Consider the following 24,563-nt stretch of genomic DNA (forward strand, 5'->3'; position numbering starts at 1 on the left):
GGGCCGAGCGGGGCCTCGGGCGGGCACGGCAGAGCCGGGCACCACAGGGGGACAGCTGGCTGGTGGGTCCCCACTCCCCAGGTCCAGCCTGGGGGCCCTGATGTCATCAAATCAGAGCCAAGCCAGCTGCCCGCCTAGGTCTGCGCTCCGCCCGCCCCGGCCCGGGTCCCTCCCGGCTCCCCAGCCCCACCCGAGGCTTCTACTCACCTTGCCAAGTGCGGGCGCGAGGACCACGGGCATCTGCCTTGAAGCCCTGATGAGCTGCGCAAGCCAGTCACCCCCTCTGAGAAGCGGCCGCTGAACACAGAGTCCTTGCCAGTAACTACTGCTGATCTCCCGCCCCCAACACAGAACGACCAGAGACCATCAATGATGACCATTTACTCCACGTGCTTCACAAGGACATTGGGGGGCGGGGGCTGCTCCCCACACCCGTCACTGCACGAGGGGGGCCCTTCCCGCAATCCGCGGTTCCCCCACAGCTTCCCGCATAGACACTGGCCTCGTTCAGTCGGTCACAGGCCCGCGACATGAAGGGCGGCACGGGCCAGGGTCCTGGGGCCCCCACGGGGGTGGGGGGGAGGAAAAGCCTGGCAACACCGCCGCAGGGCCACAGAGGAACCGCCATTACTGGTGCTTATTTCTCTTCTTGGCGCTTTTAAATCCTCGTGAGGCACCTTGACCAAAACAGATGGTAGATGGTATCCTGAAATGAAAGATACCTTCAGGCTAAACTGCTACGCTTTTGCTCACAAACAACCCAATTCATGCTGGCAGTCTCGTGGGCTCGCGGGGGTCTGATTCTTGCTCTGGACACTCCCTCTTCCCCTGCGAACCATGCAGGGTGTCCGCTCGCTCTCACCCAGACTCTCCCCTTCCCGGCTGCAGCAGGCCAGCTGCTCCAAACCTGCTTCTGGTGGGAGACGCTCCCCGCCACTGACCACCTGCCGCCCGACCACCTGCCTCCGACCACCCACCCAGGAGAATGTGTCCGGGCTCCAGCTCAGGCTCCCTGTGACCCGCCCTCCAGGTGGCACCTGGGACTCACTCTCAGGCCAAATTCTGGGCAACTGCGCGAGGGCAGCTGAAGGACACGAGTTCATCTCCCTGTCGGTTTGAATTTATTGGCGATTTTTTCCATTTCTCCAACATTTACCCCCAAATTAGATTTGAAATCAACTTTATCCCCGATAAAAGCACAGTTAATACTAGAAACACAGACTCGAAGGTTGTAACTCGAGCAATTACACCCTGGGTCTCTCCATCCCAGCTTAGGCCACAGTCAAAGGGGGTGGTGCTTTGCAGTCCTGTGCTGCTGGGGCTCCAGGTCGTCCGAGGGCAGCAGGATGGTTGGCTTTCACCTCCCTCTGAAGCCAACGCTCCAACCCAGGGGCAGTTCCTCTCAGAGGGAACTGGGCCGGCCCAGGGTCAAACCCAGAATTCTCCAGAAGCACAGATTCAGAACCTGCTTCAGAAAGGTGCCCAGGTACTGACCTGTGGCTGTAGGCCCGCCTCTCTCCCGCGGGTTCTGGTGGGGGCTCCACGTGTTCAGAGCAGACTTCCATGGCGTCGCCTTCCGACGGCACCCCGTCATCCCCCAGGGCTTCTGCCAACACCTGCTCAGCAGCACCAGGCATGACTGGGCTGGGGAAGACAGGTGGTGAGGGCGCTCCCAGGTGTCAGTGCCTGCAGCCCCAGCTTCCCCCAGGACTGAATTCGCAAAGCTATTTTATGACTGTTTTATCAGAGAGTAATTTTCAGGCTACCAGAATGTGGAGAAGTGAATGTTCATATAACGTAAGCCATGTTCTATGAATTTAAGTATGATAGTCACACTCTGTCTTTTAAAAATAGTATTTTTCTGGTGTCACATGGTAAATGACTACTAACGGTGCCAAACGCCTCTCCATTACAATTACTGAGAAATTTACTAAAAGCAACCATCTAATACTGAGCGTCTCCTCCTTAACACCAGTGTCTCAATCCAGCATCGTAGGGTTCTTCTCCTTCAAATGATCCCTTGGAAAGGAAGGAGTTACCTTATACTCAAAGCCTTATAAAAATCTCCCATATTGAAGTCGGTTCTCCAGATTATTCTACTGTGAACAGCAAAGTTCTGTCTGGGGACAACAATTTAGTCTGAAACGACTTCAATCAATGCAACTTTTAGATGGTGATGAAGCTTCACCTGAGGAAATCAGTTAATGAAAAGGCAAGGTAATGTAACCCGCACTTACGGGCTACTCCTAGAGGTACTTCCCACAGTGCGTTCTGAACAGTAACATGTAACACGTGGCTGTGTTGTCAAGTTTGTAAACATATACTGACGGGACAAGGGAAAAACCAGATGGCCCCACGTGAGGTGAGGGGCTCACGGCCTGGGACAAATTCCCCAAGGCCCACATGAGGATGGAAGGGAGGTGATGAGCGGGGTGGAGGTGAAGCGTGAATGCAGAGGGACGCGGTGGTGTTCCTGCACGCCCGGCAGACCCCAAGATGGTACCCCAGCCACTCCCAGCACAGGCCCGGGGAAGACAGGCTCTCCCCTTCCCATCCTCCCTGCAGCTGGGGGGGCCACACACAGAACCACCCCATCTGCTTAACCCCTCTCGGTTAACGACTCCCGACTTGTCAGGGCTTCTGTAACCTGCAGCTAAATGTAACGTTAGCGGCAAGGATGCTGAACGCGGGCATCTGCGCCCTCAAAGTCTATGTGCACAAAGGCTTTCTAGGCTTGGGAGGTGGCTTCGCAGCGCACCGCCACGCACCCTCTGCTCTTCCTTGGTTTATCGAAGCGGAAGTCCGCAGGGTAGAGATGACGCATCACCAGGTGCTCCTTCCGGTCTCTGCTTGTTCTGAACTTCTCCGTGCAGCCCTCCACCAGGCACTGATACTGAAATGGAAAGAGCATCACCCCACCCTGACCCCAGGGCTGCCCAGCTCACCGTACCCTGACCCCAGGGCTGCCCAGCTCACCGCGCCCTGACCCCAGGGCTGCCCGGCTCACTGCGCCCTGACCCCAGGGCTGCCCGGCTCACCGCGCTCTGACCCTAGGCTCTAGCACCACGAGGCACACAGCTCAGGGATGAGCCCCCTTGGCCTCAGCGAGCGAGCCGTCACCCACCATGTCCTGCCGCTCGGCCAGAATCTGGAAGAGGGAGTCATGCCACTCCAGGATGTGGGTGTCCAGCAGGTGTCCAGAAGGGAAGGCCCGCTTGCAAAAGGAGCAGACGTTTCTGTGCAGAGTGTGGTAGTGGTGCTCATAATCCTCCAGGGCGTCGAACACCTGGCAGCAGCCGGCCACCTGACAGGTGAACTCAGGCACCCTGGCAGAGGAACGCCTGGTGGGGATGCCATTCCACGGTGGACAGAACGTCAGGCTCCCTGTCACCACTCCCCTTTAAGTGGACTGATAAAGCTTCGGATTTTCTCTTGCAAGCCCAAATCCTACTTTCACAACAATTACACTTTTACAGACAAGCTAGACGGTGGTGAGGCCACACACGCAGGCTTCGCAGGCTTCCGTGGTGCGGGCACCAGGGGCGGGGCATGCAGAGTGAGGGGCCCAGAGAGGGCAAGAAGGGCCCCTTGCTGGGCCACAGCACTCACCTGGGCCTCTCGGGCGCCCCGCCCACCTGCGTGAGCACATCCTGGAGGTAGAGGTGCCGCTGCACATCCCCGTCCTGCGGGAGACAGCGTCCTGGGTTCTGACCTGGCTCCACCCCGGGCCCCGCCCCTAGGACCCCGGCCCCACCCACCGGGAGTCTGCCCCCGGCCCACCCAGGCCCGGCCCACCCAGGCCCCGCCCCGGGCATTTCCCCCGCCCCATCCAAGCCCTGCCCCCATGGTGCCGGCTCCGCCCCCACCCACAACCGCTCTCTCCTTCCTCCGCTCACGCACCTCGAAGAAGTCGTGTTCCCGTGGGAAGCGCACCAGGCGCGGCGCGAAGCGGAAGGGCGCGGCCCCGGCTGCGGGGTCCCGCTCCACGGGTAGAGGCTCGGCCGACCCGGGTGGCCCCGCCAGGCGTGCGTGCAGCGCGGGTGACAGCTGCATCGCCCTGAGCGCCAGCGGCGCCACGGCCTGTCGGCCACCGTCCGCGAGCCGGCCGGGGCGGGGCCGGACGTGACGTAGAGCGCCATTTCCGCCGCCGGCGGGGCTGCCCTGCGGGCTTGGCGGGCTTGGCGGGCTTGGGCCGGGCGCGCCCCTGCGGTGAGTCCCGGAGCGGAGGGGCCTGAGCCTGGGGGCGGCTTGTATGCGGAGCTGGTCTCGCGCGTCCCGCCGATGGTTCGGGTCCCTTTCCCGGCCCCGAGCAGCGCAGGCTACCGGCTGTAGAGGCTCCCTCCCTCCCTCCTCCCTCCTCCCTCCCGTCCTCTTTGCCATCACCCTCGGCCTCCCCCCCGCCCCCCGCCTTGTCTCCCACCTGAAGGGCTGCCGCGGCCTCTGGACCATCCTTGTCTCCAGACCAGTCCGCAGACTGGAGCCCGAGTGGTCTTCGGGAAATTCGCGATTTGTTGTGCCGGTCCCGCGGCCCCACGGCAGCTCACACTCAGTCACCGGGGTCTGTGGGTCCGTTGGTGGCGACCAGTAGGGTGAAGCCCTCGGGAGCATTAAAAAGATCAGCCGAACTGTTGTAGTTAAATGTTCCTCAGAGTTGTCTTGGGTGCGGACGCCCTTGGCAGTTTTGGTGGGAGGATTGTGTTGGTGTTTCGCTCCCCTGGCCTCTCGCCCCGGGAAGTATCAGGAGCACCATTACAGTGAGGTGACAACCAAAGGTCCTGCACGCATTTCCAGGTCCCCTCAGGGGAGGTGCTACCTGCAGGTTAGAGCCACAGATCTTGCAGGAATTGTTCCCCAAATCCACGTGGAACAGCAGGCTCCGTGTAGAATTAATACTTGTGATGTGGAATGTCTGCTCTCTTGTTTCTACCTCAAATGTCAAGGTTCACGAAGATAGTTTCTAAATAAACATTTACTTAAATGATCTTTCTTCTGAAGAGCCCTGTCCACCCACTTGTGACTGGTGGAGAGATGGCAAATGCAGTGTCCATGCCGTCTAGGTGGCCAAAGTGGTCCTCAGTCCAGCTGTTAGAGAACACCCCGCGGTCCTTGGAAACCTCGTAGAATGTGGGTAAAAGTAGTTGCCCTTGGATGGAAGAGGCCATCAGTGGGAGAGCTCCGTGCTGTCTTTTCTGTTTGGCTTGTAGTTCGCAGTGCCCCATTCAGCGCTCTGTAACTAATTAGAAGGTGATGGTTGAGGATGCTGGCAGTGATTCAGTTCCAGTTTTCCATTTCTCCGGTAACAGCGGGTGTTTCCAGGTGGTTGGCCACGTGTAGCAATAGCAATGTTTGTTTCTGCTTTTCTGATAACAACAGTGCAGGCCCTTAGGTGCTGTATTTAATCTCCGCAACAGCTTCGTGGGCAGGATCTAGTACTCACCCCTTTTCAGAGGAAGCTTACAGAGGACAGGCTCCTTGTCCAGGGCCCTACAGCCTGGAAGCACCAAGTCAGGGCTCAGGCTGCCTGGGATCCCGCAGCCCAGGCCCCGTGCCCATGACTGTGGTCACTGTGAGTGCCTCCTGGTGTAAAATGTATGCATGCTGGCGAGTTCCACACCAGCTCACACTTACTGTTCTGCTTTCGTGTTTGGAGACACCCTGCCTCTGGCCGGTATTTGACGTTTATGTAGGTGACTGTGATATTTGTATGTGGGGAACTTGTTTTCCATCACTCAGGATTAGAGTCTCTGGATGTAGAGGTACAAATTAATATCCACGTTGTGGGCGTGTGTGCCGAGCCTTCCCCACCTGCTGTTAACTCATGGCTTCTCTTCACTGGAGCTGTTGACACAGCCGTTCTAACCTTTTTAGGGTCACAGCCTTGGCGAATCTGTTGAAAGACCCTTTCCTCAGAAAAATCACAGGCACAGGTGACTTTGCCTGTAATTTCCAACAGACTTTTGTTGTTCATGATCCCAGATTATGAACCCTGCGTAGCCACGTTGAAACGTTTATGTGAAGCATGTAAAGTTTGCTCATGTTTATTTGTTGAATCTATGATTAATTGCCTGTGTTTGTCTGTCTTACTCTTAATAATAATGGCTAATTGGACCAGTCATCAGTGGGAGAACAGAAGTCCCCCTGCAGGCCAGTACTGTCCCTTTGGGGACATCTGCATAGAAGTCCCCTTGCAGGCTACCACTGTCTTCTTGATGGGATCTCATTTATGGTTTTGACCATAAATGAGATCCAGTGGGGAGACCCTAGGACATCTGATCGACAGGCAGACTGAGCTGAAGGGGAAGCCCACCCAGCTCCAGTACATAGATGTGTAGCAGTCTTCGCAAAGCCCAGCCTGGGCGGGCAGCGTCCTGGTTACCAGAGTGCACAGAGAACACACAGCTGGAGGCAACTGGAGCTGCAGGTGTGGGCCTCACAGGGGGAGCCGCGAGGGGCAGTGCCTTAGGCCTGTGCAGAGCTCCCTGTATAGATCAGGATCCCTGAAGGGCTGGGACCACTGTATCTGCACAGCTGGGACTAGAAAGTGCTGTCTGCCACCTGAGGGGAGCAGCTCCCTGCTGGCCCAGGGCCACGTGTGGTTGGGGTCACCCAGGAGGAAGGGGGGCCCGGGCCTTAGGGCCACGTCCACTCTGTGTGCACGTGCCAGCCCCCCCCCAAGCTGAGGAGTGAGCCTGGAACTTGGCTGGAGCTGATGGGGCTCAGCACTGATTCCCATGGGAGCTGCCCACTGAGACGGTGCCCAGTGACAATGACAGACCCCAGAGGAGGGCGAGGAGGAGTCTCCCCAGGAAGGGCCCCACGTGCTGGTCGGAGCAGGCTGTGGTGGTATCTTCACGGGGAACCTTCGGGCCAGGATGGGCCCTGTGACAATTTGGCTTCTCAAAGACCTGACATTGGCCAATTCAAGTGCTTTAAAACTTTTTAATTTATAGCCTCTTGATTTATCAGTGGCTCTCCTCTTACCTTTAGGAGAACACAGAACCAAAATCATGAGTGAATTTCGGATTCACCACGACGTCAATGAGCTGCTCAGCCTGCTGCGAGTGCACGGAGGGGACGGGGCCGAGGTCTACATCGACCTGCTGCAGAAGAACAGGACCCCGTACGTCACAACCACTGTGTCTGCACACAGTGCCAAAGTGAGTGCCTGTCCCCGGTGCCGCACTGGGCACAAAGTTCACCTTTCTGACAAGCAGCCACAGCGGTGCCGGTACGCTGGCAGACAGCACTTGTCAGATGCTTTTCGTGGACCGTGCTCTCTGCTCCGCTCTGCTTCTGTTGGCTCCTCCCCGTCACCCGTTGCACAGATGAGTAAATGAAGGCTCGGGGAGAGTGTTGGACTGGCAGCCTGACCTGGGAACCCAGACTCTTAGCCACGCCCTCCCTGCGCCCCATGAGGAGGGAGGCCCAGATGGTCCTGATTTCTGTTCACATCGTGACACAGATTCTCCTCTGGGTGAAAAAGGAAGCTCCTGGCGTTAGCCACATTGAAATCCCTTCAAAGTGGATTTTTTTTTTAATTCAAATAACGTAAAATTCAAAATTATAGGTTTTCAGTAAAGACAATTTTGAAATCTATTTTAAAAACACATTTTGAGGCTTCGTTTATTTTAACAGCCTAATGATGGCACAAGGATAATTCAGAAAACTTACTGAGCAGAATAGAGAGTTTAGGACACGCAGTTATGTCTAATTTATTTTAAGGGGAGCGTTTTAATCAGTGAGAAAGCATAGCCCCTGAACGTGTGTGTAATAATGAATTCCAGAGGGAAAAGAGCTAAGTGTATGGAATGAATCCATAAACTACTAGGAAAAACGTAAGTGGTTATTGTCTGATCTAAGGCTTAGGAAGCATAACATGGGAGAAACCACAGAAGAGAACATGGGTAAGTTTAACAAAGCATTTTGATGAGTTTTCTTCGTTTTAGTTCAGAGACACATGACTATTCCATCTACCTAACTTCACTCTTTTTTTTTTTTTTGCTGTACGCGGGCCTCTTACTGCTGTGGCCTCTCCCGTTGCGGAGCACAGGCTCCGGACACACAGGCCCCGCGGCCATGGCTCGCGGGCCCAGCCGCTCCGCGGCATGTGGGATCCTCCGGGATCGGGGCACGAACCCGTGTCCCCTGCATCGGCAGGCGGACTCTCAACCACTGCGCCACCAGGGAGGCCCCACTCTTCTTTTGAGTTTAGTTTTTGCAAGGCTTTTTAAAGTTCCTAGTTATCGTCTCTAAATCATTCTGTCTGTGCTTTTGAGGTTAAAATAGCAGAATTTTCTCGTACTCCTGAGGACTTTCTGAAGAAATATGATGAACTGAAATCTAAGAACACGAGGAACCTTGACCCCCTGGTGTACCTGCTGTCGAAGCTCACAGAGGACCGGGAGGTGGGTGCCGGGCTCGGGGGTGTGGCTGCGTGAGGAAGAGAGCCTCTCTGCGTCCTAGGGGGTGACGGACGGGGGTCCCGCCTGGCCCCCAAGGTCTGTCCTTGCCTGGGTGGCCCCTTGTTAACCTCCCCGGCCTCGCACCTGTAGCACTGAGGTACACGCACCCAAACGGAAGTGACGCGGTGGAGATCAGCACGAGGCGCGTTAGCAGCGAGCTCTGGGGCGGAGGGCCTTTATCCTTCATCGTCCAGGCCATGTTCTTGTCTGTTCTAAATTGAGCGTGTGTTACCTGTGATACTGAGGGAAGTGTGTGCCGTCTGAGGAGCCGTGGCCCAGGGCATCCAGGGCATCCAGGGCTGGTCGGCGCTTCCCTTCGCGTCACGAGGCCCAGGGTCCATTCAGCGGGGAAGCGTGTGGCCGGGTGCGTGGTGGCCACCGCGCTGGGACAGATAAAGGGACGTGGTCTCGAGCAGCAAGGGAGTCCGGTCTCGTGTGGAGAAAAGGCCGAGCCACTGGGAACAGGGTCTGGGATCCCGACCTCCCGTGATCTGGGGGCGTGGCGCCTCGTGGCGGGCAGCGTCGGGAGAGCAGGCTGCCGCTCCAGGACGAGCGGGGCCCCTGCTCTCGGCCTCCGCGTGGAGGCTGCAGCTGGGGGCAGTGGGGCGGGGTGGTGGTGCCCGGTGGAGGGCACGAGCGTGAGGCCCGCGTGACGCCGGGGCCGTGTGCTTCCAGACCCTGCAGTATTTACAGCAGAATGCCAAGGAGAGAGCGGAGCTTGCGGCCGGCGCCGCAGCCAGCAGCACTGGCAGCTCCGGCGCCCCCGCCGCAGCCTCCAGGATCTCCGTGCAGGAGCTGGAGGAGCTGAGGAAGCAGCTGGGCAGCGTGGCCACGGGCCCCACGTGGCAGCAGGTACCGTGTGGCGGAGGCGTCTGGGTGTGGATTCTGCCCCGGTGGGGGCCTGGCTCTGGGACACGAGCTCCGGGCCCCGGGCGGGGGTTCTGACTCACCTGGGGGCCAGCGCCTGCTGCCCGCCCATTCTGTAGGCTTGGCCAGTGCGAGTCCCGGCTCCCCTCACTGATGCTGGGCCATTGGTTTGAGGTGATACTTCATCTCCCTCACCTGCTGCTTTTCTTGCCTTTGACTTGGTATCCAGCCCGGGTCTCCTGCCGTCCTTCCGTGTTCCCACAGTCTTGCCTCTGGTTCTCGAGCCACTCAGAGCTGCCTCCTGAGGTCTGAGCTGCAGGCCAGTGTGGGTTGGGCATGTCCTGTGTCCCCACCTCATGTGGTCCTCCCACCACTGCCCCTCTCCTCGATGCCCCCTCGCCCCCTGCCAGTGCTCTGAAAGCTGGGCACCCGTGGGGACCACGGCTCCCTGCCCGAGCCAGAGTGGCCATCTCCCTCTGTCCCTCAGCCCCGAGGGGCTCAGGTAGGGGCGCCCCTTCTCCGGCCAACTCTCACTGGGCCTTCCTTTCACCTGGCAGCTCTGGTCTAGACCTCGTGCCACCGGGAAAAGCGGTGAGCTGTGCCCGGAGGTCCCGAGAGTGGGCCTGCACCGTGCGAAAGCTCCTGCTTTACCCGTGGGCCCTGTGCAGACCAGACCCTGATGAGGGGCTAGGCCCCGTCTGCCTTGTCCCGGCCCCTTGCACTGCGATGGGCTCAGACGTGGGTTTCCGTTCCACACATGTGCTCAGGAATCTGCTGTTTCATACTGTGGACGTGTCGGTTTTAAGTGTTTGTACTGAAGGCGTATCTTTCTTTTTTTCTAAAAACCTCCCCACCAGTCTCTGGAGCTCACGAGAAAGATGCTTCGAGACAAGCAGAACAAAAAAAACTTGGGCCAGCGCCTCCCTGTCTTCCCATCGTGGGTGTACGAGAGGCCCATGCTGCTCGGGGACTTCCTGACAGGCTCAGGCACGAGCATGGACGCGGCTGTGCCCATCGGTAGGTGACGCGCCAACTTCTGACCGCAGGGGCCTCGCCGCGGCAGGGAGGGCTGAGCCCTGCGGAGGCGGCGGGCCGGCACTGTGCCATCACCCGGGCCCTCTGCTGCCCTTGGCCACGCGGCAAGGAGCAGTGCCCGCCGGACACCGTCCTTCATGTTCCCATCCCCGGTCAGCAGTGGGTGGTGATGTGCCAGTGTCTGGGTTGGCTCTTGCCCAGCTTTCAGGAGCGCCTGCATCCTGGGGCTCGGGCAGCCCTGGGACGGCGGGATCACCGGGTCGGCCTTCCCAACAGTGAGTCATGCTGCTGCACGGGTGATACGGCTTTGGCCGCACAGGCCTTTGTGTGTCGCATTCAGACGGACTGTGGGGCATCTGGGGACGTGGGTTTGACCACCATCTCACCCTCTGGCTCCCGGGGCACACGGGAAGCAGGGGCAGCAGGGAACACTCGGTGCTCACAGAGAGGCGCTTGCAGAGCCCGCGTGGGGAGGGGAGCGTGGCCGCGCCCGCTCTGTGGCCATCAGAGGAGCCTGGGCCCCAGGGCCATGTCCAAGGGCGAGAAGCAGGGCAGGCGGGGGCCCGGGTGCTGCAGGCCTGGGGCCTGGCATTCCCAGGGTCTGGCTGGGCAGGCAGATGAGACACCTCGGGCTCCGCTGCACATACGGCAGAACCTGGAGGACTTTGGCAGTAGAACCGCTGAGGGAGTCTGTTCCCCGCGGCCGTGGCGTCTCTGTGTTGCGCTTGCAGGCTTGGACCAGTTAGAAGCCACAGAGGCTCCAGGTCTGCATGAGGCGCCTTCGGGGTAGGCTCGGCCAGAGCGGAGGTGGCCAGGCACTGGCTCTCCAGGGCAGGACGTGCTTACGGTGTTTGACGTGCAAGGTTTCCCGTGCAGGTTTCCTGTGTGGCTGCTCGCACACACCAGCCACAGCGGGCGGGCCTCGCATGGGGGTGGCTCCGAGGCTGCCTTGCGTGATACCGTTCCTGGGGAGAACTCTGTCCGGATGGGCAGCCTGGCCCGTGTCCCTTCTGCAGCCGCACCCCGTGGGCTCCGGAGGCAGGATTGATGCCCATCCCGCAGGCCTCTTGTCACCCTACTACCCTCTGTCACCCCCTGGCCCAGCGCCTTAGGCCCTGACGCAGCCTCCACGGCCCCCTGGCCCCATCTATGCTCAGGTGCCTGTGGTCAGCGTGGTCATCCTCGGCCCTGCCTTGGCCTCCCCCTGGCAGAGCCTCACCCGGGAGGGACCTGCCTCTGCAGGTGACGTGCAGCGGCCCTGTGGGACACCCCCCACCAGTTGCGCGGTGTCCCCCCCACCAGCCGTCCCTAGTCGTCTTGCCGTCTGAGTCCCTGTTGAGGCAGGTCCCCCCCAACCCACTTGCCCGCCACCCACCCACAGCCAGGCTGACCCTCCTCGTGCTGGCCTCCAGCTCCCTGTGCCCACCTGGGCCAGCCCGTCCACGGCCAGATGGCGTGGTGCCTCCCGCCCTCACGGGTCCTGCCCTGACCCAGGGCCTTGTCCCCAAGGTCACGAGCGCAGGCGTCTTCTAACCGCGTGTGCAGGCTCCCGCGCAGCAGCCTCTGATGGGTCCCCGAGCCTCGGGCTCAGGTCTTGCAGACGCAGTCGGTCTTCTGGACGTTTGGGCAGCACAGGCACTGTCCTGCGCCACACACCCCGGCACCCCGGGGGACCCCTCCCCCCACCTCGTCTCGCATCCTCCGGCCGTGCTCCTGGTTCTCGTCAAATGTCCCCTTCCCGGGTGACCACATCAGTTTGAAGGAATCCAACGTCCCAGTGCGACCCCAGCTGTGTCCCTGGCGCCGCTCTCCTGAACTCCGGGAGAATCTGTGCTGAGCGTGTCCACGACAGGCTCCGACCTTCCCCAGCATCTCCTCCTCGCCGTGTGGTGTTTGCGTCCCTCCCACTGCGCCAGCCTGGCCCCAGCCCCACCTCCACCTGCCCTTTCAGCCTGAGGGCATTTGTCCATTCCCAACAGCTGGGGTCTCAGCACGTCCCACAGAACTTTGTCTCATCCAGTGCATGTACCAGCCACACGCAGCTGGTGGGCATTGGATGGCTGGCGTGGCTGAGAATTGGATTTTTGGTTTTCTTTAACTTGGCCTTGGTGGTCAGTGGCCCTACACGAGGGTACAGACCTGAGCCCTGTCCTGCCCTGCCCCCAGTGCTCATCTCTGTTGTCCCAGAGCTGGCTTCAAGTGTCCGGCCTGTGCCCTGCACCCTGGTGAGTTGCGGAGACCCCGGCGGCTCATGGGGCCTCCCATCCCAGCCCCTGCGCTGTGTCCCTCAGAGCTAGGCCTCAAGCTGGCCATGCCTCCTGAAGGTCCTGTACGTAGTCTCTAGGCCCGCATCACAATAACACAGCCCACGACACTCTGCTCTACACGCTGGCGGGGAGAGGGGTTGGGGCCCGGGTGGCATCTGCCCCCAGGACCCAAGGTGCCCACCCGGGGCCTGCACCCCAAGAGCCTCAGCCAGGCCTTGTCCAGGGAGACGCCAAGGTTGGCGGTAAGCAGTGCAGAGGTCAGCAGCCCTGCACTCGGGGGTCAGGCAGCCGGACCTGCCTCCCTCAGGGGTCCTGAGGTCGGAGTCAGACCTGCCAGAGCCGTGGAGGAAAACCACCTGAAGTTCAGGGGCAGCTCTGAGTCCAGAGTGACCCATGCCTGGACAGGGGGCCACTGGCTCAGACCCGTCCTGCTTCCACCGGCAGGTGTGCTCCTGCAGACGTGCAAGGCTAACGGGGCTTCTGTAAGCGTGGGTGTGTGGTGCGCCCCATCCCAAGCTGCCAGGCCCCAGTTCTGGGTGCCCTGGGGCTGACACAGGCGCCCACAGGGTGCCAGCGGTCTCTTGGACGCCTCTCTCCCGGTTCTGCCTCTGGCCCAGCAGTGTCAGGAGGGTGCCAAAGGCCATCTGGGCTGAGAACCAAGAGGTGGGGAGCCACTGGGGCTGCGAGGCTTTTGGGGGGCAGCCCTGGTCCGTGGCCTGTGACTGTCCTGAGTCCATCGGGGTCAAAGGGAACCATCTTGCACTGTGAGAGAGAAATCATCAGCGTTTTAGAGCGTTCAGAGGAAACCTTTTTCTCCCCGAGTGACGCAGGCTTACCAGGTTGTAGTGAGTGTTATGAGCACGACACGTATCAGAAGCGCTCTGTCATTCCCGACTTTGTCCTTTTGAGTGCAAGCGGGTTATTTGTGTGTGGAGGGCTTTACTTGCTTTAAGGCTCCGATAGGCCAATCCAGGCTGTGTAATCTCAGCCTCTGGCGCCCCGACGGGATCAGTTAAGCCGAGGGATCGCCTTGGCTTTCACGTCCACCAGCACCGGGGGGAGGCACCCAGGGGCGGCGGAGGGGGGTCTGGGCAAGGCAAGGCCAGCTGGCATCTGTGCCCACAGGCACACTGCCCCTGGCTGCCCAGGAGGCGGCCGTCGTGGAGGACCTGCTGTACGTGCTGGTGGGTGTGGATGGCAGGTACATCACCGCCCAGCCCCTCACGGGGAGGCAGAGCCGCACGTTCCTCGTGGACCCCAGCCTCGACCTGTCCATCCGGGAGCTGGTGAGCAGGGTCCTCCCGGCAGCCTCCAGCTACTCCACCGTGACCAGGTAGGCACCCAGCAAAGCGCACTCAGCCCCTTGCAGGGACAGTGGCGGCCTCACTTCTGGGCCTGGAAGAGGGAGGGAGGTGTTGCCCACCGTGCCCTCTGGGGTTGGGGAAGAGGCTCCGACCATCCCTTCTGAGACACAGCTCTCACCCGCCCGGTGCTCAGCGCTGCCTTCCTCGCAGGTTCGTCGAGGAAAAGTCCTCCTTCGAGTACGGGCAGGTGAACCACGCCTTGGCGGCCGCCATGAGAACACTAGTGAAAGAGTACCTGATCCTGGTCACGCAGCTGGAGCAGCTGCAGAGGCAGGGCCTCCTGTCCCTGCAGAAGCTCTGGTTCCACATCCAGCCGGCCATGCGCACCGTGGACATTCTGGCTTCCCTGGGTGCGCGGGCCTGGCGGGAGGGACACCCTGGGCCAGGGCACTCGTCCTCCGATTCTTACTTTTGTGAGGCGAAAGCCAGGCAGCTTTGTGTTTTATTAGTTTGCGGGAGGAAGACTCTGGGAGCTTCCAAAAACCACAGCTTTATAGTTGGAGTTTATTCCAAAAGGAAGGCCTGTCCCCTGAGGAGGGGCTCTAGCCCGTCGTGGCCCGGTGGCCCTCTCAGCACTGAGCGCCGTCGTCTCCCCTGGCAGCCACCTCGGTGGACAAAGGCGAGTGTGTCGGGGGGTCGACCCTGAGCCTGCTGCACGACCGGAGCTTCAGCTACACGGGCGACAGCCAGGCACAGGAGCTGTGTCTGTACCTCACCACGGCCGCCAGCGTGCCCTACTTCGAGATCCTGGAGAAGTGGATCTACAGGGGCATCATCGACGACCCGTACAGGTAGGGGCCGCGGAGGCAGCGGGGTGGGGTGGGGGCCTGCGGGCCCTTCTCAGCTGACGCCACGTTCAGCGCACAGCGTGAAGCACAGCTCACGGAGAATTCTATGCTGACGTGTATCTGTTGTACACGTCGGAACATTAAAAAAGTGAACCTGTTGTCTAGACATAATTTATTAATGACCCAGATGACAAAATCTAGCATGAGGGCCTGGCGAGGAGGCCCTTCCATGGTAAGCGTAGGTGGCGTCAGGGTGTCTGGCTCTGCTGGTGACAGGAACATGGGCCCCAACGGGAGTGTCGTCTTGTTGCCCGCGTTCGAGATGGAAGAACACGTGAGGTTCCCGTGGGGGCGTGGGTGGAGTAAAGCGGAGTCAGCGTCCTGTCCAGCTCTGTAGACCTCAGTCCCCTCTGCGCCCGGGTAATGAGCACTTCGCCCCAGAGGGCGTCGGCGGGTGTATCTTCACTCGCGGCTGAGAATTAAGGGCGGCGAGGCTGTCCATGGCCCCCGTGGACTCCTGTTGTTCGCGGCGGCCTGTGCGGCGGGCTCTGCCCGTCACTGGCGCCCGTGCCTTTCAGCGAGTTCATGGTGGAGGAGCGTGAGCTGCGCAAGGAGAAGATCCAGGAGGACTACAACGACAGGTACTGGGAGCAGCGCTACACCGTGGTGCAGCGGCAGATCCCGTCCTTCCTGCAGAAGATGGCGGGCAAGGTGCTCAGCACAGGTGACCGTGGGGGAGGCCGGGCGGGGTGTCTCGTGTCCCCACCCGCCCAGGGTAGGCGCCCGCAGTGCCGGCACCCGGTGGACTCACTCTGTCCCCTGCCCCTGAGCTCTGCTCACTGTCCTTTTGTGATTCTTAAAGCTCTGCGGCCACTTAAAGGAAGACTGTTTTCTCTCCCAGCGCTTCTGACCGCAGGTGTGTGGGTTTCCGCACAACAACCACACAACAATCAGCTCCCCGTGGACACCAGCTGGGTGACCCCCCCCGCCATTTAACTCAGTTCTGGCACTACGTGCCAGGGTCAGTGCAGGCCCCACAGGGTCAGGGCTCCGTCCCTCGAGGCCGCCCCCACCAGGCGCCAGTCACAAGTGTCGGGTCCCCCGGCCACTGCCCTCCGTGCAGCGTGGCCATGAATCGGGTTCCCACGACGCCCTCCTCAGGTTCGATGTTTGCCACGACAGCTCCCAGACTCAGGAAAACGCTTGACTTAACTAGATCGCTGGTCTGTTACAGAGGATGTTGTAAAGGATGCAGATGAACAGCCCGATGAGGAGGTCCGTGGGGCAGGTGTGGCAGGGTTCCGAGCACAGGAGAGCCTGTCCCCGTGGAGCTGGGGTGTGCCGGGCGCCACCCTCCTGGCAGGTGGACACGTTTACCAGCCCAGAAGCTCTCCAGACCCCTTCCCGCAGGGTTTCCATGCAGGTTCCGGGACAGGGCACGGCTGATGGGCTCACGGGCCGTTGGGAATTAACTCAGCCTCCAGCCCCTCCCCTCCCCAGATATCGGGACGGGGCTGAGGGTTTCACTCTCCCGTCCCGTGGTTGGTTCCTCCGGCCGCCAGACCCCATCCTGAAGCTCTGTAGGGATGGCCAGGAGTCACCTTGCGAGTGTAAACTCAGGTGTGGGTGAAAGGGGCTTGTGAACCACAAAATCCCAAGGGTTTTAGGAGCTCAGTGCCAGGAACCAAGAACAAAGGCCAGAGGTGTGTGTCCTGTTTCTCAGTCTCACAGGCTGGCACAGGAAAAGCAGTAAAGGACACGTGCCCCGCTGGGCTGGCAGGGTTCTTAGTCATCTCCTTGTGGTCAGGAATGTGATTTAGAGACATGTGGGATGTTACCTGGAGACACGCTCCAGCCAGGGCCTCACACTTTGGTTCTGAGATCTGGGCTGAGGAAAGGGACTGGGAGGTGGTGTAGCATCTGGTTCTTGTGAGGCTCTCTGAGGTTATTCCTGTGCCCTTGATGAGGCGAGCGCAGGTGTGAAGTCACAGGAGGTTGCAGCCCTTTGTGGCGACAGCTGTGCTGCTCTGCTCGGGGCGAGGGGTTAGGGACTGTGCTCAGCTGGCTGGTTCTCTTGCCTGCCTCTGGCCAGCACTGGGGCTGCGATGTCTGGGCCTCAGGCCTGTGAGTTATCACGTATACAGCAAGCATGGTAATCTGACTTTTTCCATCCCTTTCCAGGAAAATATCTGAATGTGGTCAGAGAGTGTGGCCATGACGTCACCTGCCCTGTGGCCAAAGAGGTCATCTACACGCTGAAGGAGCGCGCGTACGTGGAGCAGATCGAGAAGGCCTTCAACTACGCCAGCAAGGTGCTGCTGGACTTCCTCATGGAGGAGAAGGAGCTCGTGGCCCGCCTGAGGTGCGCCCGCCCCCAGAGGCCGACAGAGGGCCGTGTGTGCCCGCGTCCCCTCGTCTGTGGTGACACAGCTCCCTCCTTGCGGCTGCCAGCCCCCTCCTTGGCCCCCTGCCCTCCCAGGGACCTGTTTGCGGTCCCCAGTGCCTTTCTGGCAGCATGTCCTGCACAGTGCTGTGACCCCGCTGTTCGTTTCAGCACATTTGGAGCCGACCCCTGGTCCCCCTGTAAATGTATTTCTTGGCGTGGGCGCCCGCGGGCGTGGGAACCTCCTCCCGGTCTCCACCCAGCTCCGCCCATCACCCCAGCACCCCTCGTGGGGAGCACTCTGCGGGTCTGGGCTGTCCTCGTGTCCACGGCCTCTCACCTCTCCTGCCCGTAGGTCCATCAAGCGCTACTTCCTGATGGACCAGGGCGACTTTTTCGTGCACTTCATGGACCTCACGGAGGAGGAGCTGAAGAAGCCGGTGGACGACATCACGCCCACCCGCCTGGAGGCGCTGCTGGAGCTGGCCCTGCGCATGAGCACCGCCAACACCGACCCCTTCAAAGATGACCTCAAGGTGAGTAGGCACCCCCCAGGGACCTTGGAGAGAGAAACAGCAGAAGCCAGCTTTTGACGAGTGCTTTTCCTGCCTCGGTTGAAATGCTCACAGGGTTTTCCTTGGCCTGCTAGGGACGCATCTCGGGGTCGTGGTGTGTGAGCCTCTCCATGGGCTGCTGAACCGGGGGATTGGGGTCTCTGGGGGACTCTGCATCCGTGTCTGGCAGGGATGTTGGCTTTAGTCTTCTGTAGCATCTCTGGCCTCGTAGACTGATCTGGAAGGGTTCCCTCTTGCGGATTTCTGGAAGAGTTTTGAGAGGGTTGGTGTCAGCTCTTCCTGGAGTGTTTGGTAGAATTCACCAGTGAAGCTTTCCTTGTTGTGAAAGTTTCGCTGTTTCTTCCATCTCCTCTCTGGTTACAGGTCTGTTCCAATTTTCTGTTTCTTCTTGAGTCAGTTTTGGTAGTTTGTGTGTGCTTAAGAATTTGTGTAGGAATGAGTTCTCATAATCCTGTTTATTTCTGTAAGGTTGACGGTAATGTCCCCATTTCCATTTCTGATTTTAGTAATAGGAGTCTTCTCTCTTTTTTTAGTCAAACGTAACTAAAAGCTTATCAATTTTGCTGATCTTTCAGAGAGCTAACTTGGTTTCATCCATTTTCTCTGTTGTTTCTCTGTTCTGTGTTTTGTTTATTTCTTATCTAATCTTTGTTATCTTCCTCTTTCTGCTGACTTCGGGTTTAGTTTGCTGTTTTTCTAGTTTCTTAAGTTGTAAGTAAAGTTAGGTTGTTGACTTGAGATTGTTCTTTTTTTTTTTTTTTTTTTTGCGGTACGCAGGCCTCTCACTGTTGTGGCCTCTCCCATTGCGGAGCACAGGCTCCAGATGCACAGGCTCAGCGGCCATGGCTCACGGGCCCAGCCGCTCCATGGCATGTGGGATCTTCCCGGACCAGGGCACGAACCCATGTCCCCTGCATCGGCAGGCGGACTCTCAACCACTGCGCCACCCGGGAAGCCCCTAGATTGTTCTTTTTTAACGCGGGCATTTGCTGCTGTGAGTTTCTCTCTGAGCTCTGCTTTTACTGCATCCCATCAGTTTTGGTTATAGTGTTTTCATTTCCCTTCGTATCAAGATGTTTTTGAATTTCTCTTGTGATTCTTCCTTGACCCATTTGTTTTTAAGAGCATATTTTATTTTCACTATTTGTGAATTTTCTCATTTTATCCTATTACTGATTTGTAACTTCATCCTGTTATAATCAGAGGGCCTGTTATGATATCAGTTTTGTTAACTTTGTTAAGTCTTGCTTTGTGGCCTCACATATGGTCTGTCCTGGGGAGTGTTCTGTGTGCACTAGCTGTTTGGGGCCGTGTCCCGTGGGGGTCAGTCAGCTCACTGTGCTCACGTCCTGTCTCTGACCTGCCTGGTTGTCTCTGTTGTTGACAGCAGGTGTCAGGCCTCCCACTGTCATCGTAGACCGTTCTCAGTTCTGTCAGCTCGCACTTCATATGTTTTGGGGTCTCTTGTGAGGTGCAGGAGTGTTCTTATAGGATAAGATCCAGGAAGTCAGATTCCTTTGGGTCAAAGCACACGGCCAGTGCTCCACTGGACTGACATCACTGATGCTCAGTCCCGGGGCCCCGGGCTGCCTGCTGAGTCGGCCGTGGCCCTGGTGGGAGGGAGCACAGCCATTCAGGGTCCACTGCTGCAGCAGGTGACGTGAGTTCTCATCTGTGGATTCCTGTTCATTTCTTCATCCTTCCTTGTTTGTCTTTCATTGTGGTTCTGTCATTCTCTATCCTCCCAGTTTCTTATCAGTTTACAGGAATTGTCCCACGTCTCTGGCACGTAGGTGGCACCGTGTAAGGGTGTGAATGAGGCAGTGTGTGGACCGCATTCCCTGCCCAGAACCGCTGTGCCGTCCTCACCACGTGCCCCCTCCGCCTGGCCTGTGCATGTGGTGGAGAAGGGCTAAGTCTCACGGGACTCAGGGTTTCTCACTTGCCCTTGTTTCTCCTTGTTACCATCACGGATGTTTTTAAAGTAATTTCTCTGTACTCTTCTTTTTTTGTTTTGACTGAAAGCAGTTTTGTTTTCTTAATTAAGGTTTATCAGTAGATGTTTGGTGTTTTAAGCCAGCCTCCCAGACTTAGAATCCATGTCTGGAGGAGATTCCTCAGCCCTGGACTCGCTTTTCCATTTCGTGATGTAGGGGCAGGGTGGGGTTGGGACCTGATGCTTTTCTGTTTCTCTTTCCCCAGATCGACCTGATGCCTCATGACCTCATCACCCAGCTTCTGCGTGTCCTCGCCATCGAGACCAAGCAGGAGAAGGCGATGGTCCACGCTGACCCCACCGAACTCACGCTGAGCGGCCTGGAGGCCTTCTCCTTCGACTACGTGGTGAAGTGGCCCCTGTCTCTGATCATTAACAGGTAAGCATCAGGCTCTCGCGCCTGCTTAGGCCCCTGGGGGTTACTGGCTGCTCAGGTCATGCTCCGCCCCATGAGCCTCGCGTTTGACGTCTGGTGCCAGCAACAACCCCCAGGCGTCCGTCGGAATCCGCCTTGTTCCTTCTTCGCAGGAAAGCCCTGACCCGCTATCAGATGCTCTTCAGACACATGTTCTACTGCAAGCACGTGGAACGGCAGCTCTGCAATGTTTGGATCAGCAACAAGACTGCCAAGCAGTACTCCCTGCACTCGGCCAAGTGGTACGTCCTTCGGGGCTCCCGTGGAGCAGGGTGGTTCCTCTCCACACCCCGAAAACGGAGACCCAGGAGCTGGCATGTGCAGCCTCCATGTCTCTGATGTTCCATGCTGCCGTTAGACTGTGGGATGGTGGGGCGTGTCTGAGCCAGAGCCTTTCATGGACCTCCGGCTCCTCCAGGGCTGGTAGCACCTGCGGGCCCCAGGGTGCTCGGCACATCGCAAGTGCTGGGGGCCCGCCGGCGCCCTGTGTATCTGACGCCTTTGCCTGGTGCAGGTTCGCGGGCGCTTTCACCCTGCGGCAGCGGATGCTCAACTTCGTCCAGAACATCCAGTACTACATGATGTTCGAGGTGCTGGAGCCGACCTGGCACGTCCTGGAGAAGAGCCTGAGATCTGTGAGTTTAGCCCAGCTGGTCACGATGTCTGATCAGAGGTCAGGGAGGCAGAGGTGGGGCACGGACCCTACAGCTCCCCCGATGGCTCCCCCGACGCCGCCAGAGCCGTGTTAGCAGTGGAGGGCAGGGCACGCGGGACCGCGTGGCCCAGGCTCAGGCTGCCGGAAGAGTGTGCAGTTCCCTTGGAGCCTCGGTGCTGGGTCAGCGCCCCATCCAGGCCCATCCCAGGGCCCCTGGGGGCTGTCAGCCAAAAAGTTCACGTCACCAAATTCCAGGAGTGGGAAGTGCGAGGGGGCAGTGTTTCCTCCTCGTTTTCTGTCTTTAAAAACGAAAACCTTGGATCTTTGGGGGCACATTCAGTGTGTTCTTTTAGTGATATTTTGAAGTTTTCCCCCAAAAGACCACAGGATTGTTTAAAGCATGGAAACAACACAGAGCATACAAAGCAGCCCAGTCAGGGCCTTGGTACGGTCGTCTCAGCAGAGCGGCTCTGACAGTGTCTCCCGCCCAGGCCTGCAACATCGATGACGTGCTGGGACACCACACCAGCTTCCTGGACAACTGCCTGAAGGACTGCATGCTGACCAACCCCGAGCTGCTGCGCGTCTTCTCCAAGCTCATGTCCGTGTGCGTCATGTTCACCAACTGCATGCAGGTTCGCCACCGGGGCTCTGGGTGGCGGGGAGCCCGTCCTGCAGACCGTCCCAGCCACGTGGGGGCCGCGTTTCCTCGAGTGGGCTGGTCGTGGCTGATGAGTATTTCCTCCCGACCCTGCAGAGATTCACGCAGAGCATGAAACTGGACAGCGAGCTGGGCCACCTGACCCTGGAGCACGGCACGATGCGGGGGCCGCCCACGGAGGCCGAGCGTGCCGAGGAGCGTGCCCGCAAGGAGCGTGCCCGCAAGGTGGGTGGGTGGCCAGGCGGGCGTCCCCGTGGCCCTCCTTTCTCCTGCTGCGATTTGATACAGCATTAGGGTCACAGCACTCAGAAACCACACCTGCTCCAGCCTGCCATTCCTGTCTTCCCTTTGATTGATTAAAAAAAACTCTTAAATTTATGTTCCAAATATAAGCCACAGAGAATTTCCCTTCCCGACTGCCCACAGTGAGGCCGCGTTGTTCAGGGCGGGTGTGGTAAGGCCGAGCCATGGGGATGCCCCGCAGGGACCTGCGGTCACTGTGATTAAAGTCTGTCCGTAACTGGAAGGGCCAGGCGGCTCGGCGGCTGCAGGTGTGTGTCCTGTAGGGTGGGGTGCGGTGGGGCAGGGTGAGCCCAGGCAGGCGCTCCCAGGTTCCCCGCTTGCTGAGCGGCGGTCAAGAGAAAACAGTGTCAGCTGGAAAATCTGAACCACACACGGAAACCCTGAGGTTCGCGTCCTTCCTGGTTCCGTGTGGTGGGGCCGCGGGGCCGGCTGCCTGGGGTGTCTCTAGGTCCTGCCATCTCAGGGGTTTTCACAGTGCCTGACGTTTTACCTTTCATCACGTGAAGAATTCCCGAGACACATTTTTCTATTTAAAAAAAGAAGAGAGAAGGGGGCTGAGTTGCTGGCAGGCGGCCGAGTCACTACAGCCGTGTCTTGCAGTGCCTGGCCGAGCACGTGGACGCTCCGCAGCTGGCCTCCAGCTTCGAGGCCACCATCAGTAAGTTCGATAAGAATTTCTCAGCCCACCTGCTCGACCTCCTGGCCCGGCTGAGCATCTACAGCACCAGCGACTGCGAGCACGGCATGGCCAGCGTCATCTCCAGGTGGGTGCTCCGCCCCCCGCCAGCCCACGCGCCCTCCCGCCACTCGGGGCAGGTGTGACTGAGGCCGCATGTGTTCAGCCGAGGCTGCCCTTGGCCGCCGTGTGCTGCCGCTGGTCACTTGCTGGAGGAGTGGCATCTGGGCGTTCACACGTGTGCGGGTGTTCGTGTGCGTGCTCACCTGCGTGCACGCGTTGACCGGTACACGTCAGGCCGCCCCATCAGTCCCCTCCCCGTTTCTCTGTGTTCCGAGGGCCAGGCCTGGGTCAGCTGCACTGGCCGCTGTGCCCCAAGCCGGGACCCAGGACACTGGAAGGGCCCTTTGGCCCCAGCCGCGGGCCGTCGCACAGTCTCCCGATGAGCGGTGAGGAGGCGCTGCCTTCCCGCTGGCGGCAGGTCAGGAGACCTCGGGGAACGCACGGAAGGTCAGGGCCGCGCTCGCCCGGCCTGCCGTGTTGGCATGTGGGGCCGGCCGCGCCTCGAGGGCCACGTTGGTGCCCCCCTGGGGTCCACCTCCCGTGACCCCGGGAGCAGCGAGTGTGCAGGTCTGACGCGAGCAGGAGTCCGCGGAATCTGGGGGGCCGTGGGGAGGACTGTGCAGAAACGGTGAGGACGGGCGCGCGGGGCCCGAGGGCCTGTCGGTGGGGTCTGTGGACCTGGGGCTGGCGGCTTCCTGCTCCTCAGGGGGCACGTGGTGGGCCTGCTCACTTTGGGGGCGGGTTCAGGTGAGGAGGGGGCTGTCCTTGCCCTGGAAAGCCTCCTGTTGGGTAGCCTCAGGCTCAGCCAAACATTGGGCTGCCCTGTTCTGCCCACAGGCGTTCCAGTGTCCTGGGCTCCGGGGTTCGGAGAGCCCCAACGTCCAGGGGCTGGAGACGTTTGTCTCACTTCACCTGTGTCTTTTTTTTTTGTGGCTGCGTTGGGTCCTCGTTGCTGCGCGCGGGCTTTTTCTAGTTGTGGCGAGCGGGGTCTACTCTTCATTGCAGTGCATGGGCTTCTCATCACGGTGGCTTCTCTTGTTGTGGAGCTCGGGCTCTAGGCGCGTGGGCTTCAGTAGTTGTGGCTTGCGGGCCCTAGAGCGCAGGCTCAGTATTTGTGGTGCACGGACTTAGTTGCTCCGCGGCATGTGGGACCTTCCCAAGCCAGGGCTTGAACCCATGTCTCCTGCATTGGCAGGCGGACTCTTAACCACTGCGCCACCAGGGAAGCCCTCACCTGTGTCTTTAAGCTTTATTCTGTGTTCCCTGGGGCCTGTGTGTGTGTCCGCGTGCGCGTGTGCTGGCGACTTGAGTGCCTCCCATGCCCTTCACCGTGGGGTGGTAAGGGGGTCGCCAGCATGGCCACGGAGGCATCTGCAGGGACCCTGCCCACTTCCCCTGCAGGCTCGACTTCAACGGCTTCTACACAGAGCGGCTGGAGCGCCTGTCTGCAGAGAGGAGCCAGAAGGCGGCCCCCCCAGTGCCCAGCCCGCGGGGGCCCCCAGCTCCAGCGCCCAGGGTCACCGTCACTGCGCAGTGAGGCCAGCCGCTCCTGCCACAGCTGGAGCCTCAGGTGGATGAGTTCAGAGGTTTCTCACCAGATGTTTCCAGAACACTTGTGCTGTGTGTCCTGTTTAAACATAAAGTTGAATTGCCTGCACTCAGCTCCTCTCGTTTCTCGGGGCTCGTGCACTCAGACCAGAGGGTCTGCTTGTCTGCGCGCTTTCCTGAAGCGAGCAGAGTCCCTTTAAAGAGTTTTCTGGTTTCAAGTCAGACAAAGTGAGGACACATGGCCTCTGAACAATGTCAGGACAGTCACCAAGGTGCCAGGCGGGGGCGAGGTCTGGGCCTGATGTCCACACCTGTCCCTGTGAAGTGGGGCTGGGCTCCCTGGGGTCAGCAGGAACCCCTCACACCGCAGGCAGGGGATTGCTCCAGGCAGCAGGGGGCAGCACAGCCCCTTGTCCCGAAGCTGGAGCAGCTTGTGGGGTGAGTCACCGACACGCCCACTGAGGATGGAAGAGCTGCCTGGGGCCGGTGGCTGAGGCTGTGGCCT

General features: G+C 59.6%; 2 protein-coding genes across 5 annotated transcripts; one reads left to right on the forward strand and one right to left on the reverse strand.

The window, feature by feature from the left end:
- Positions 1-526: 526 nt before the first annotated feature.
- On the reverse strand, positions 527-4,111 carry ZNF511 (zinc finger protein 511). 2 transcript variants are annotated; one of them, XM_060098386.1, is made up of 6 exons: positions 3,901-4,111; positions 3,610-3,683; positions 3,125-3,326; positions 2,769-2,893; positions 1,495-1,644; positions 527-706 (listed from the first exon to the last, which is right to left on the reverse strand). In XM_060098386.1, exons 1-6 carry the CDS (start codon positions 4,051-4,053, stop codon positions 628-630), a joined length of 783 nt encoding a protein of 260 aa, XP_059954369.1. In that variant the 5' UTR covers positions 4,054-4,111; the 3' UTR covers positions 527-627. The 2 variants fall into 2 exon arrangements, with proteins under 2 accessions (XP_059954369.1, XP_059954368.1); XM_060098385.1 differs by lacking the exon at positions 527-706 and adding an exon at positions 745-1,107.
- Positions 3,873-24,167, forward strand: TUBGCP2 (tubulin gamma complex component 2). 3 transcript variants are annotated; one of them, XM_060098359.1, is made up of 20 exons: positions 3,873-4,209; positions 6,281-6,421; positions 6,988-7,157; positions 8,277-8,405; positions 9,138-9,314; positions 10,187-10,346; positions 13,757-13,964; positions 14,146-14,345; positions 14,597-14,786; positions 15,362-15,507; positions 16,018-16,146; positions 16,965-17,145; positions 17,522-17,702; positions 19,944-20,116; positions 20,266-20,394; positions 20,667-20,787; positions 21,299-21,442; positions 21,565-21,693; positions 22,372-22,535; positions 23,912-24,167. In XM_060098359.1, exons 2-20 carry the CDS (start codon positions 6,325-6,327, stop codon positions 24,045-24,047), a joined length of 2,964 nt encoding a protein of 987 aa, XP_059954342.1. In that variant the 5' UTR covers positions 3,873-4,209; positions 6,281-6,324; the 3' UTR covers positions 24,048-24,167. The 3 variants fall into 3 exon arrangements, with proteins under 3 accessions (XP_059954342.1, XP_059954355.1, XP_059954348.1); XM_060098372.1 differs by lacking the exon at positions 16,018-16,146; XM_060098365.1 differs by lacking the exon at positions 6,281-6,421.
- The last annotated feature ends 396 nt before the right edge of the window (positions 24,168-24,563 follow it).

Source organism: Mesoplodon densirostris, chromosome 1 (genome assembly GCF_025265405.1).
Source record: "Mesoplodon densirostris isolate mMesDen1 chromosome 1, mMesDen1 primary haplotype, whole genome shotgun sequence".
NCBI lineage: Eukaryota > Metazoa > Chordata > Mammalia > Artiodactyla > Ziphiidae > Mesoplodon > Mesoplodon densirostris.